At 43.2% G+C, this 15,532-nt stretch overlaps 1 protein-coding gene across 1 annotated transcript in view; it reads right to left on the bottom strand.

The window, feature by feature from the left end:
• FER1L6 (fer-1 like family member 6) overlaps nt 1-15,532 on the bottom strand; it is a 124,038-nt gene that overhangs the window by 58,423 nt on the left and 50,083 nt on the right. Inside the window, exons 7-13 of the mRNA XM_067530267.1 lie at nt 14,491-14,569; nt 12,266-12,422; nt 11,255-11,441; nt 9,176-9,368; nt 7,891-8,240; nt 4,288-4,396; nt 1,453-1,639 (exon numbers count right to left, since the gene is read on the bottom strand). Coding sequence (XP_067386368.1) covers nt 1,453-1,639; nt 4,288-4,396; nt 7,891-8,240; nt 9,176-9,368; nt 11,255-11,441; nt 12,266-12,422; nt 14,491-14,569 — 1,262 coding nt within the window. The remainder of the gene's footprint in view (nt 1-1,452; nt 1,640-4,287; nt 4,397-7,890; nt 8,241-9,175; nt 9,369-11,254; nt 11,442-12,265; nt 12,423-14,490; nt 14,570-15,532) is intronic.

Here is a 15,532-nt window from a genome sequence, read left to right as displayed (position 1 = left end):
CAATGAAATTCTTGCGTCAGGAGACACATGTCTTTAAATTGCTGTCTGATGACCCTAGCAAGTCAAGTGGCTACAGACACCATAAGAAGAGAAAAATAAAAAAGACAGAATAATTTATATTCACACAAATTAGAGGAAAATGGATCCCTAATGAGAGCAAGCTTTATAAATATCTGAGCAAGCTAAAAATGGAATTGCAGCTTTGAAGAGTGTTTCATCTTTTACTGCAGCTCTTTAAACCCAAATTCCTGTCAAGGGAAAAACTAAAAAACTCGCCATCTGCTATAGAGGATAATAACCCAGCATGAGCCCATTCTGTAGCACTAGCATGGGGGGAAGGAGAGCAATTATATTCTTGACAGACAATGATTTTCATCTCTATAGGGCCAAGAAAGAAAAAAGAAAAAGTGAAAGAAAAGTCTTACTAAGTCTTTCATTCCTTCTTAGTTTCACTAACCATTATTTAATTTAATTGCATGATTTACTGTCAGGAAGGACCCAATCCAAAGAGTTCTGAACTTTTTGCAGGTTCAGAATCCAAACTTCCTAGCCGGTCCCTATGTCTATAATTCCCACTGCCAGTGCCTTGAAGTCTACAAGGAGAGGCACTATTAAGTTCTGGGCCTCCTGTATTATAGAACTTCCTCTACTTGGCACTCAGTAATGTCAGGAACAGTTCTATCTACCAAGGAGACAAAGGAAGAATGTGTTTTTATTTATATCTTTAAAATGAAATTAAATTCTTAACTGTGTGTGCGCATGCATGTGAAAGTCACCCCTGTACTTAAACAAGTCCATCTGCAAATTTCTTTTTGTATTTATTTGCTCCATCAACTCTCCATCTTTTCTTTATGGTCTGTTCTTCTGTTTTTCCCCTACCTCTGCTATTATTTGTTATTTAACTTTGTAACTGTATTTTCTAGATCTTGAAATGTTTTGGAAATTAATCTGATTATCTATAAAATAAGGACCAGATTTTGATACCATTGTTCCCTTGAATAATACCTACCTTTCATGCAGTCTCACTGATTTCAATGTAGCTACTTGCAGAGTAAGGTACTACTCACTCTCATTAAGGGTATTGGACTCTGGCCCTAAATTTGTACTGAACTGAACTGAACAAGCTACTCTTCCTTCTCTGACTCTACCATGTGGCACTGTAATATAGTCCTGTTAAAAGCACCAAAAGTTCTAAGGCAAACCATCATTTGAGCCAAGATCCTCAGCTGGCATATCCCAACACAGATCAACTGACTTTAACAGAGCTTTCCAATTTACATTGACCAGTTATGTTTTAGTATGTTCTACAATAGACTGTTCTCCTTAAAGCATAAGCTCCACACACCGTGTACAGTGTTGTTAGTGATTGTTAAATCAAAAAGCTACATCCAATCGTTACAGAGCAAAAGCCAGAAAGCTATACATTAAGGGCATGCAGTTCAAAAGTTCTACCGGTTTCCTTCTGTGAGGAGTGGCTTCTCAGGGTGGGTGGTGGATATCATTGGTACTGCAATGTCATGTGACGCTTCACCCTCCCCTTCATGTAGCAGTGGGGCACTTTCTTCCTCTTCTCCCTCATGTCCCTTCTTTTTACCCCCAGCTTCCGGTGACACTCCATCAATAACATTTCCAAAGTTACCTAGAGATACAAAACAAGGTTAGAAGGGCAGGGAATGGAATGAGGCTACAAAGGAGATAGGATGACAAACCTGAGTGAAGTATAGTTCTTTGCGTTAGCCTATTAAAAAATAAAGAAAAGTGATATAGGAAAGTAGGTATTTTTAATTATTCCAATCCTGGAGGGCAATTCCCATTTCCTTTCTTCCTACACTTCTGCAGAAGCTGCCCCTCGCACAGATACCTAGGCTAACTCCTGCTCCTTGTTTCTAGCTGTTTTTACAGCTTCTCAGGGGCTTTTCTTTTCAAGGAGGAGCAGGGGCACCTGTAGAAGCAGCTGGAAGCACCAAGTGACTTGCCAGGTCTCCACTGACCAGCTCTCTGGATAATCTACTTCCAGTAGTACCCAGTCTATAGTTTGAGAATCACTGGTTTACCCACTGTATGATGGCATAGAAGTCTATATACAGTAGGAGCTGGATTGTCTTCTTGCAATGGTTTTACACTGGGAAAAGTCCACTGTTTTCAGCAGAGATTTACAATGGTGTGAAGGAAGCATATGGCTCTATGTGCTCATAACAGACCTCTGTGTTGCCCAAGAGACCATCAAATGAAAAGGTGAAGGTCTGGCAAATTCAGGGATCAGAGGGAGCATGTCCTGATAACGAGGGCAGAGACTGGTGAATGTATGGAATCTAGCCTATATGGATTTAGTTAAAAGCTCAGCAGAGTTTGCAACATTTTACAGATTTCGTTAAAAAGTTAAAAGGAGCCAGAGGATTCTTTTGAAGAATTGCTGGAGTGAAGCATGAAGCAGCTAAAGCCTGTTGTACCAAATAAAAAAGTAATTCCAACTGAAACCCTCTGCCCCCTCCTCTTACTAGCTGACTGTTCTGACACTGCCCGTTTGTCAACCAGTTATGGCAGCAAGGGTTAGCTATATTATCTGTCCAGGTTCCACCCCAACAAAATTAATAAGGTTGTTACTTCCTTTAACTGGTAATACAGGAATACTGGTAATAAGGTTGTTACTTCCTTTAACTGGTAATACAGGACTTCTATACAAGGTATAGCAATGTACTGCCTTTGAATAGGTGATTCTGCCCTCTCATAGCTGGCCCACAGAGAGAATATGGGATCTACATTAGCTAATGGAATTCTGAAGGGCAGGAGCCTGAATTTTTGGAGTGGATAGTACAGAGTTCTAGACCCAACTCCCAGGGTATGTGTGAGATTTAAATGGTGATTGTATCCGTTGTTTGCAACATAAGGATCCTAATTACAAACGCTATTTTCAGATGTGCTGAAGTCTGTTTTCATTCAAGCAAATTTAGCATTGTACGGGTTCAGAGGGGGGCTTATTAACAGCAGTGCTATAGGGACCAAGCTTCACTCATGATGCACAAATTTCATTTAACAATATGGTCATCTATGTCTATAGAAATGTACCTGAGAGGGCAGTTATCAGTGTTGACATGAGGAGGGTAGGTATCAAATGGGCTATTACAATTTTTATTAGATATATGGGCTTGAGGCTGAAATTGAGGTCTGAATCTCAAACCCTACGATGTTCAGATCTAGATTTCGGTTCATCCCATTATACAAAAAAAGGCTATTAGCCAAATTTGGATCCCAATTCCAAACACACACAAAGCCGTAAGGTGCCAGAACCAGTGTTCAGACCCAGACTCACTGTCAGTTTCAGTTCCTTATCTGAACTGGTCTTTGCCCTTTATTGCAAAGTACACAAACAAACTTGTTAATTTTAGCTTATTCCCTCCCCTGAAAATAAGCATAAATCAATATTACACATTGCTTTGTTTGCCTGTGAGATCCCTCCCTGTACTCACATTCTTCAGAAGAAAAACATATCCAGACACTTAAGCGAGCACAAGGAAAATATGGGAATGTTAATGTGCACAGAGACCTCATTAGGGAATAAACCAAAAAGGATGGGCAAAGTCCTTCAGGTGAAATAAGATTCAGTCCAGGCTTTCACCTAGAACTGATCTTTCTGAGGGTTGGAAATGTTCAGCTAACATTTATAAAAAGATCTTTCATTTTCTCCTTACTCTGCACTTATGGCAAATCCTACTCCCGCCACCACAGTTGTACAGGAGCCCTTGTGCAGCAGAACCAGTAGAGGGCAGGATTTAGTGTGGCTTTTGAGTGGGTGTGGCACCTGTGTGTGTGTGTAACTCAGCTCTGCACTGACCTCCTCTACACCAGCACGCAGAAAGTGCCAAGATATTGGTAGGGTTGGGCCCAGATCCCCTGCAGAAAGGATCCATTAGAGTCATGGGAGCTGCAATAGTTGTTGCTCAGCGATCTGCAGCCTGGGACAAATAGTTCTTCTGATTTATCCCTCTCAGAGATACCCAGGACACAGTCTACTATGCTAGATAGCACTAGATGAGAGGATCTGGGCCTATGGACTCCAATTGTGACTTAAAACAACAAAGTCTCAGTGTTTCCAGATTGACTAAAAGAAGGAAACACCAAAAAATTGTGACATCCAATGCCATGAGATTCAGAGAGGAATTGGAATATACAGGTATTTCTCTGCAGTCGGCCCCTGAGCTTTTTTGAGAGGTGTCCTTCAATAATATAGTCACCTTGATGCACTGAGACTTAACTCCTTCCTTGGATAAGCGTTTTACACATCCTTACCAACAGAAAGCTCGAAGCTTATTGGTTTCTCTCCAACCTTCCTGTCAATCATCGTTGCTTCAAAAAACGCCCCAAAGAGAAGAAATTCCTCAGATTCCTCTTCATGGAACTGTGGGGGGAAATGACATTGGTTTTGCCTTTTATTATTTTTTTAGTACACAGAAGTCTCTATGAATGGTTTCAGCATGTTCACTTACTGTAATACAATCATTCAAATTATCTGTCGCTAGCAATTCTTGGGCTCTATTTTTGTTTGAGAGCAACAGTGAAATTTCATTGTCTTGAAATAAGTCATATTAAACTAACGTTTCCCAACCTAGGGTGCGTGAGCTCCTGGGGGGTGGGCACCAAAGATTACAAGGGGTCCGTGAGGCTTCAGTAATAATGAGGTAATTTATCCCCGAGTCTCGCGCCGGCCGGAGTGGAGGAGCGGCCCCTCAAACCCCATGTCGGCTGGGCTCAGCACCCTCGAGCCCTGCACCAGCCAGAGCGCAAGAGCAGCCCCCTGGAGCCCCACCCCGAGCTCTGCGCCAGCCAGACAGCTGGCCAGAACGAAGAAGCAGCCCCCCAAGGAAGCAGCAGCCCTGAGCTCTATGCCAGCCAGAGTGGAGGAGAAGCCCCACCGCAGTCTCAAGCTGGCCAGAGCGGAGCAGCCCCATGCTGGTGGAGCCCTGAAGCAGCCTTGGCTAGCCCGCCAGTGCCCGCTGCCCCCATTACCCTCTGTCCATGAGGGGTGGGAAGAGGCAAGGCCACACAGGGCATGTGGTGGCAGCTGCACCTGGGAAGGTTTAGCGTCTTACTCAAGTAATGGTAATTTATTATTATTATTTATGTACTTTATTGTTGTTATTATGTGTGTTTATAGGGGTCATATGTGTTTAATGTTGAGGGGCAAGGTGGAGGAGCATGTGTTTTACCTAGTGTAAATTAGTGGGGCTTTCACCCAAAAAGATTGGCAATTACTGTATTAAACAGTGGAGCAATATAACTTCTGAACAATGATGTAGTAAACTGTGTAGCATTCTAATGAATTCTGACCCTAGAGTTTTCACATCTGTTCTGCACCCTTGTAGCTCCTCAGAGTCACTTCATAAAATCATAGGAACATAAAGCTGGAAGGGACCTCAAGAAGCCATCAAGTCCAGTAGGTCCTTTTAAAACATAAAGGGACGGATTCCCAGCTGATGTAAATCAGTATAACTCAATTTGTATGAAGTTAATGGAGCTATACCAGTTTACAGCAGTTGAAGATCTTACCCATAATAAGTTGTGATTCCTGCTCCAAAGAGCTCACAATTCAAGAACAGAATCAACATGAAGAGAGAAGGGAAAAGCATGCAGTTGGACTGCTTCTCCTCACACTTCCACCGGTTTTACACTAGTGACTTTAATGGCCTTATTCCCGATTAGCATAAACAAAGGCAGACAGTCAGGCCCAGTGTCTGTAAATACCAACTATCCACACTGGCTCTATTCCTCGCTATTATTAGTTGGCAGTTTCTTGTAGGTATTGCAGCAGAAGTAAACCTTGAGGTGGGAGTTAAAGGAGGAGAGGATAGCTGCCTTACTGGTTATGAGCTAAATTCTCTGCTGGTGTAAACAGGTGAAATTCTGCTGAAGGCAATGGAACGACATACATTTACGCCAGCACAAAATTTGGCCCTAGTTCAGGGAAGGTGACTCTTCCTACTGGCAATCTGCAAACTGCATTGTCCATCTAGAATGACCATAAAGAAAGAGGTTCTTAAAGGCAGGAATTGCTGATGGCCATAGACTTGAGAGAGGCTAGGTTCTCCCACCCCATATTGCAATGTTTTCAAATGCAGTACAGCCTTTTGTCCACCAACCTCAGCTGCCCATTAAAGGTGTCACCAGCGGTGGATGGAGCTCCCGATTCAATGAGTGCACAATAACAATGTTTCCCAACCAGCGTGCTGCAGCACACTGGCGTGCTGTCAGGCCTGAGCAGGTGTGCCACGGAATTTTTTGGAAAGCTACTTGAAGTGTTCTGAATTGGCTCATGAATATTCATGAGTTCATTTGGAGACTAGATGATGGTGTGCCTCAGAATAATTAATGGTATCAAGGTGTGCCACGGCAGAGAAAATGTTGGGAACCACTGCACGATAGTAAACTGCTGAGGGGGCACATACCGCTTGTAGCAGCACCTTCTACCCCAGTACCACAATCCTAATCCCAGCCTAATATGGAGGAGAGGCCCCGGGGAAGGGGATGGCTGGAGAGGAAGCTCGTCCTATACTTGCACCGGAACAGAGGTTCCTAGCCTGTGGGCCGGGCCCAGCTTACTGTTCTGAGTGTTGCGACCTGGTGCACAGGGTTGCAGGGTCACTCAGGATTAGCCTGGCTGGCCCTCCATCATGGCAGAGGGGAAGCCATGACAAATCTGAGCGAGTGGTATTGTGACCAGGTGTGTGGAGTCACAGCACCACTCAGGTTTGGCCTGGCTGTCCCTCCATCATCCTGAGTGGTGCTGCAAACCCATGTGCTGTTCACAATGCCCAGAGTGGGGAGCCAGGCCCATCCCCCCCGAGACAGGAGCTGCTGCTGCGGGCTGAGTGTGGGGCAGACTCACTCTCCCACCTGCCCCTGGGCCTCCCCTCTGCACTGGGCCAGAAGTATATATCTGCCTCTAAAAATGTACAGCTATCAGTGCAGTTCTGCTGTTGGGGTCCAATCCAAACCTGATCAACGTGAAGCCACGCATATCTATCAGTGGAGTGCCAAAAACATTCAGCATTTTTGCACCCTTGATTTCATTATTTCTGGGGGTGCACTTGAACCCAGGAACCTGCAGTAAAGCCACAGCTTGTGTCCACCCACTGCTTTGGAACATGGTTCATTTCCAAGAGAGAGAAAGAGGAGCCTAATTTTTAAATGTGGGTATTTTATACTGACACCCCAAAGCTAAAAGTCGATGCTTAAATAAAGCTACTCAACATTCGATTGTGAACACTTCAGGGCAAAGACTTAGGAACATGGGAATTGCCATATTGGGTCAGACCCATGGTTACGGTCAAGATTTTGTCACAGTTGTTTTTAGTAAAATTCACGGACAGGTCGTCGGTGGCTGATAGCTCTGGGGCCCCCTCTGGCTGACAGGCCCAGGGCCCTCACTGTGCTGGGGCATAGGGCTGAAGCTAAAGCAGCAAATGTCACAGAGATCTCTGAAAGTCACGGAATCCATGATCTCCATGATAGAATCTTATTCTTACCCATGGTCCAACTAGTCCAGTAGCCTCTCTCTCACAGTTGCCAGCCCCAGATGCCTGAGAAGAAAGTGTAAGAAACCCCACAACAGGCAGATATGGGACTGAGTCTTCCTATTGGTGTAAGACGCCTGTGTGAGGTGCTAGTACCATACCGATAGTAAATAATGATTTCCATCCTATTCAATATAAAATATTGATGACATATATAAATTTATGATCCATTCGCATAGCAAACCCTATAACTGGATGTGGGAGCACCTGTGCTGATTCACATTCATGTTACAGACCCGATTGCAAGACAGGGGCCTTACTTTGTCGATTAGCTAAAAACTCTGAAAACGAGCATCAGTCAATCTCTATATTTTAAACTGACCTCAGCAGGCACATCGAAGGGCTCAACTTCCGCCTCGGTGGAGTTTGCCTTGTTTGAAGGAGAGGATGACTTCCCCTCTTCTGCTGCTTTGTCTGTTTTTTCTTTTCCTTTAGATGCTTTCGGGTCTTTATCTTTGGAAGGTAACTTTATCTCTTTGATGATCTTTGAAAATTTAGACTCTTGCGCTCCCCCTGAAAGTATCTCCACTGCAATTTCAATGAGGAGGCGGCCTCTAAAGGAGACACCTTCCCCAAAACCTTCATTAAGCTCCTGGTGGTCATCCATTAGGGTGTGGTTCCTAGGTGAGCCATAGAGATTGATCCAAGCTGGTCCAAAGGTAGGCAAGAACCCTGGAGATGAGGCATATTTTACAGCATTTGCATTACAAGGTCTCACTCTCTCACACATTCTATTTGCAGAACTCTGTTCTTTGAGAGTTTTATTCATTAAGGAGCTCACTCTGGCCCCGCTTCTATGGATGCTGATGTCCCTCCACCTGCAGAATGGGATTTGGGGTGACTGTACATTGGTGCATACCCCAATATAGTACAGAGCAATGCTCCACAGGGCAAGCCTATGTACAAGTCACCTGAGGCACAGCAGTGTGAAACAGACTATCTGCCACAATGAGCCTCCTCCAGCAATTCCCCTTAGAGCCCTGGAAATGAAGGAGTGGCTCCCTTCATGCTCTGCAGAATGAGACTGGGATGTGGGGGGAAGAACCCTATACTTGGACCCTAAGGAGTTCCAGTGCCCATCCTCTTACTTGCACTGGGAACTAGGGAGAGGATTTAGCTCCATGACACTTTGAAATGGTTTCTTTTTCTCTTTGAGTAACGAAGGAACAAATAGACCAGAGCAGATCAGAAATAGAAGACAGGTCTTCCCCTGAAAAGTGATACATACTTTTGTTTTTCTGGCAATGCAAGTGCAATTGGCATTAGCCCTGAATTCTTATCACTTGGCCCTAACTGAATTAGTTATGCCACATGGTAACAGATCATTGCCACATTCCCAGAGATGGTAAGAATCCTTTTCATCGCTGATCAAAATGACGATATTTAGGAGTATTCATAAAAGGGGACAACACCATTCCATTAAACACAAAAAAGACTCAGCTTCATATCAAGTAGGAGGATTTTTCATAGAACCAATAAAAGGCCTATCCCTTATTAAAACCCTTTGGAGACCTTAAGTGGGACTTAATTGAAGTCCAGTCCTTATACTGATGAATTTTATCCTAAGGGCCTGTGAGAGTTTTTATAACAAACATTTTCCCCTTTACCTTTATCTCCATCTTGTTCATTGGCGATTTTCTTCAGGTCTATGAAGTGCGTGGCTAAGGCCACATCATTCATGCTGCCTTCATCCCACACTTGGATTTTGACTCTTCGACACAGCGGGGGGAACATTTCCTTGAAGACAATCTGTTCATGCCACACAGGATCGGCACAGTTTTTTTGCACTGTTGTTCGTCCCTGAAATGAAAGACCAGAAGCTCTAGATCTCGAGGCTAGACCAGATTCTGGAGAACAATGCTGAGTGTAACAAAGTCCTGTAGCAAGCCCTGTTGATTCTATGGCAGAGAAAGCATGTAGTCTAAATTAAAATAAATTTTAGGGACAGTTTTCCAATCTAATATATTTACTGAAAATTGAAAGCACTTCTGCTTTTCTGTTAGCCAGTGCTAACACAGAACATAATAATACATTGCAATAACTATTGTTTCTTGTTTGTTTTCTGCTAAGTATTTAATGAAGGGCCGCATTTTGAAATGGGACTCATCCCGACTTTGGAATTCTGACCCAGAACTAGTAGAGTTTAGTGCGGTGTATAACTCTTCAGTATATCAGTTCAGCTCCTCCTTGTGCACTGAGAATGATATTTTGCCATGCAAAACTGCACACATCTAGATGGCCTTTTTAATTAAATATTTGGTTCTAAGGAACAGTCCTCCCTCTTCATGGCCTTGAATGCAGGAAATATTCACTTCATTTGGGGGTCAAAATAGGACAGTTCCACGAAACCTGGAACTCTTGGGAGGTCTGCCCTAACTCAAAGCTTCACATCTTACAGTCAACACCAATGGACAATTCCTATCCGTATAATTAGAACTGGGCTCCACAGAGAACTTAAACTTTTGTTTGACCACAAAGCTTTCACAAGCCCATAAATAGGTCGGATATTTGCACTCACATTTTTTTCAGGTGTAAAATGTTTGCGAAACATTGAGAAAGTCAGCTTTATACATGAGAACTGAATGCATGGGTGCAAATTAGGAAGCTAGAAGTCGGCAGTGAGGGCCTCATTTGCAATTGCAATGCATTTGTCATGCCCAGATATAAGTTATTGCAAAAACCTCCATACAAACAGTTATATGAAAAGTTGATGAAAAATGATGGGTGTAAATATTCAGCCTGATTCCAATCTGATACCAGTGCTGTGAAGATGAACTCCATGCCAGTCAATTAAGTTACACCAAAGTAAAACTGGTGTAAGGCAAGAACTAGTCCCTTAGGCCTTGTCTGCACTAGCAAACTTCCCAGCGCGACTGTAGCATGAGTGAATCTCCACATTACCGTACAAACAGGCCTGCGCTGTAGGAACAATAATAAAAACAGCAGAGGCACCTGAGTCTTGTCTGCTCTACTGCTGTCATCAGAAGAGCTGCACTGGTACTGAGTTAGAGCTATGAAGTTCATTAGTGAAGATGCAGCCTTAGAATCCAATTGTGCCACCTTTGGAAATTTAGCCTTTTTTTGATTGTAAGAGAATTAGATCATTGCATTAGCATAATACCACCCTGTGTAATTGTTCTGCCTCATGACTTCATGTTTTATTAATGTGAATCTATGTTACTTTATTTTCTCTACTACTGTACTGCTAGTATTAAGTTAAATCACCAGTTTACTAAGGTCATGAGCAATATGGGCACTAAAGATTTCTTATTGACGACAAAAGAATGTACTCATCCTACTTTTCAAGACACTAAGCCCTGGTCTACACTACAGAATTACTTCAGTATAACTACATCACTCAGGGGTATTAATAATCCACACCCCTGAGCGACGTAGTTATACCAAGCTAAGTGCCAGTATAGACAGCGCTATGTTGGTGGGAGAGCTTCTCCCGCAAACGTAGCTACCACCTCTCATGAAGGTGGAGTAACTAAGACGACAGGAGCAGATCTCTCCCGTTGGCTTAGAGAGTCTTCGTTAACTCGCTATAGCAGCACAGTTGCACCGATGTAGCGTTTTAAGTGTAGACCTGCCCTAAGTAAGAGTGCATCAGCTTTAATGTTTGCACGTAACTCAACTGACAGGAAACAAGGCCTACATTTGTGTTCAATACAATTCCAATTTACCATTTGACCTGCAAACATGACCACCACATATGGATCCACAAGGTCCTTACTGTCGCCCATGAATGCTTTGGTGACATTAGCCATGATGCTGGAGTTCATCTTTGGAAGCCCCTCTGCTTTATAGATTCTCACATAAAACCTGGCCCAAGGTCTTTCAGATGGAAATCCTTTGGGGATCAAGAGGTTCCTACAAGAAAAAAGAAGCCATTTCCCTTAGAATGAAAACTTATCCAGACAATGAAGTGATTCCAAGACTATTCTTTTAACAAAGGGTTCACACCATTTGTTTTTCCAGTTTAACCTGTGATAAATACTGTGTCCCAGAGGAGAGGGATGGGAATGGGGGATATGGAGTGTCCATTTGATTTTCCATCTAAATAAAAGCATTTTCTAGTTACCATAACTGCAGAAGGCGGCCACACCACTTGGCAAGCAGATTTCTATGAAGTGACCCTGCTAGAAATGTTTATACTTTCTTCCTGTAAAATATACTGAGTATACTGATAGGGCAGCATAGCATACAGTGTATGTAACTTGTAATGTGGGGCAGCATTTGTATATGTATAGAAAGAACACACTCACATACACAATAGGAAGATTAGGAATATCTTCCTGTCATATTGAGGTGGGGGTGGGGTTTTGGTTTTGTTTTTTTGCTGCAAACTGGTGCATCTCCAGGCAAAAAATTGCTATTCAGAAATATTTCAAATGGTCCCAGAGTAAAGTCATTTCTGGCAGGGATGATTAACTTAGCAATATCCTAAAATGAGAATGAATTCCACAAGAGGCAGGAAACTGACAATAATCCCCCCTTTCATTTGGTGGTAGAATTAGAAGAGCTCCCCCAACTCCCTCCACCAACACACCAAAGCAGAACATACAGACTTCTGTTGCTAAAACAATCCCACATTAGACAAGGAAGGCATGTAGTCTATAGACAGGAGTACAGGACTTTTAATGGATTTTTTTTTTCTGTTTGACAGATGCAAAGTAAGGAAATGTTTACAGTACTTTTCAATTTGCTCTTCAGCATCACTTGCTTTCTGAATGGCTTGTATCGTGTCTCCTTTCCCAGCAACACTGATATCACACTTCAGGTATCCCTTGGCTCCCGTCCTAATGTCAGCAGGGTCTGTGAGAAGTGCCCACTTGTCACAAAACTGATGACCTGTAAAACAAACAAGCTTTAAAACCACCCGGGACAGTTTCTGAGGGCTCTGACAGTGGGCATACAATTGGCATAAACACTCCCACTGCAGCATGTGTATCTGCAGTCAGAAAGCTGCAGACAATGTTTGTACTTTCCTGAGAATAACGCTGGAAACTCTTGCTCCCCAGAATATTTGCAAGTGATAACAGTGAGTTCTGGGTGACTGAGAGGGAGAGGCACAGACATCTGAACTACAGCTCAGTGGAAATGAACATGCTCGGAGAAGCAGTGTAAAGTGCTGCTCAATGGGGCACTAGCTGAAATTTCAGCAGCAGGCAGGCTGAAATAAGGCCATTCAAGGGAATTATAAGAAAAGCAGTGGGTGCAGTTTGGAGAGTGATTAGTGGTATCCAGTGGTGAAACCCTAGGTGGGAGCTACAGGCCAGGCACAAGCACAGCAGCTGGTTCAGAAGAAAACAGTGGGAGGGAGGAAAGAAAAGCCCCAAGGGAAGAGACTGAAAGTTAAATCTGCTAGAGATTTTCAGTGCCAAAACGCATGGGCCAGTATAGCCCTCTCAAAACTATGGCTGGTGTTCTGTTTAAGCAAGGTTGCTCTAAGCTGGTTTGAACCAGGTTTCCCAGGTCAGCAGAGACAGAAATAATTCTCTGTGTTGACTACCTCAGAGGAATATATGAAAGAGGGAGCCACTGGGGCAATTTTGTTGAATGGCTTTATACTGTAGTACAATTATAAGGGGTAAACCCTCTCTCCCTCTAGCCTGATAAACAGAGTGCAGACAGGGCCTGTCTCTTCCATATTGAGTGAGGAGTGCAATGGAGGGCATGCAGCACTATGGCCTTCCTTTCTGTCTCCTCTCATCTGCATTTACAGCTCCCTTTTCCTACCATTTCACAAGGCCTGGATATTTATTTATATATTTACAAAACACCCTTGGCCAAGTCCCTTCGTGGGGTAACTGGGGAGGAAGGTGGTCCAGCAGTTGGGCACTAACCTGCGACTGAAAAGACAGGGTTCTATGCCTTATTCTGCCACAGACTTCCTGTGTGACCTTGGGCTAGGCTCTCAGTCTCTCGGGATATGTCTATACTGAACAACAACAAAAAACCCCACAACTGCAAGTCTCAAAGCCTGGGTCTACAGACTCGGTGTAACACTATGGTGCTAAAAATAGCAGTGTAGGCATTCCTGCTCAGACTCTGTGACCTACCCTCCTCATCAGGTTTGAGAACCCAAGCGGGAATGTCTATATTGCTATTTTTAGCACAGTATCATGAGCCCTGAGGCTGCAGGGTTTTTAATTTTTTTTTCTAATGTAGACATACCTTCTGTGTTTCAGCTCCCTATCTATAAAATAGCATGCCCCTTCTACACAGGGTGCTGAGAAGTAAAATACATTAAAAACTGCGAGGCACTCAGACACTACAGTGTATGTGTGCTTGTTTTCTAGAACTACACCTCCAATCTGTGACTCATAGAGCTGGTCATAAATATATATGAGTTAGGAGGAACACAGGGAAATTCCTTCCTGGGCTGTTTATTTAAAATTTTAGAATGTGCTTAACATCTCTAGAGGTGCTAATTCAAATGGGATGGATCTTTCCCTCTCTCTCCTGCTTTGCCTCTTTCTCTCTCTCGTTTTCCTCTTCGCCTCTCATTTCACAGGCCCACGTGGGCCCTTTTCCAGGCTCCTCTCTATCTCCCCCATTCCCTCCCTCTCTTCCCCTCTCCATGGGACCAGACTGTCAAGCGCTCACTGCCCACAAATGGGGCCAGCTTGTCACAAGAACTCAGCTTCTATTTAGTCACCTCAATAAGGGCCAGGTTTTCACAAACACCTAGCTTTCTGCAGCTACCTTTGCAACACTTAATATGCAACATGCAGAGCTCTTAAAAAAAATCCAGCCATTTATTTTGGCCTAAATAGAAGATGAGCTCTTTTGAAAATCTAAACCTTGGTGAATCACTCTGTGATGGCCCCAAGAAGGGATTCACGTGACTGAACAAGACAAAGAGCAGAAAAAACACATATGTAACAACATAGAAATTAGAAAATGCATTTCCTACCTGGCTGATTATACACTGTCCCCAAATCCACTTTAAAGGAGCCAATCAATAAGCTCCCGATCAGCTTATTGTGCATAACCTGTCAAAGAAAGACACATTAAAGAGTGACACCAGATTACCTACCACTCAATATATGAAACAGCATTCCAAGCAAAGATATTTGACATAGATAACAAAAGCAGCCACAGCAGCCAGTGGGGATCATATCGAACAACAGACATAGACACCTTAGAGTTGGCAGCTTTTGTGCTGATTTAATTGTTTAGAAACCAATACAGTTAAGAAAACAATACAGTTAAATCAGTGGAACCCCCTAGTTTGGACACAATTATGCCAATATAAAACTACCTATATATGTCCATTTAAACGAGCAAGGGGGATAAAAGAAGTTTTATACTGGAATAACTGCATCCACGCTAAGGGTTACATCTCTTGGTTTCTAAACCAATAGTTAAGTTGGTACAAAAACTGCATGTAGACAGAGGAGAAGGAATTACATTGTCACTTTCCAAAGTTTCAATATGTATTTAGTGCAAAGGGCTCAATTCTGATCTCACAAAATGTCATTCTATTGAAGTCAGTGAGTGACACAGATGTAAACTGGTGCAACTGAGAGGAAGATCAGGTCCATGGAATACTTGTGCCATCCTTCCAGGTTCACACTCAGCAGCTTCTCTGGTCAGATCATTTCCCCTCTGATCCAGATCTGGTTTTCAAATCCCTGAGTGTGTACCTCTGGTGACAAGCAGGCTTCAGGTCAGCAGCATTTCCTTGTGGTGGAGTTGGAAGGAAAGCTGTGTGAACCTTTTGTTATGACACAAATCTCACTTGGTTTCAGGTTTAATTAAAAGTCTATGGAACTCAACCCATGTTTGAGAAAAGGTCCATGAGGACTAGCCAACCTTTCTGACAAACTTTGGCCAAACTGGAATGAGAGGCCTGCAATTAAAATTCTAGATCTGGATTAGGAGCTGATTTCATGGTTCTAGAACAGCCAAATCCACAAACCCCAAATTTAGGAAGCATTCAAATTTGGATCTAG

Source organism: Emydura macquarii, unplaced genomic scaffold (genome assembly GCF_026122565.2).
Source record: "Emydura macquarii macquarii isolate MOO-44397 ecotype Brisbane River unplaced genomic scaffold, CSIRO-AGI_Emac_v2 contig_369, whole genome shotgun sequence".
Taxonomy (NCBI): Eukaryota; Metazoa; Chordata; order Testudines; family Chelidae; genus Emydura; species Emydura macquarii.
The sequence above is the reverse complement of the archived record's forward strand: the minus strand, read 5'-3'. Positions and strand labels throughout refer to the sequence as shown.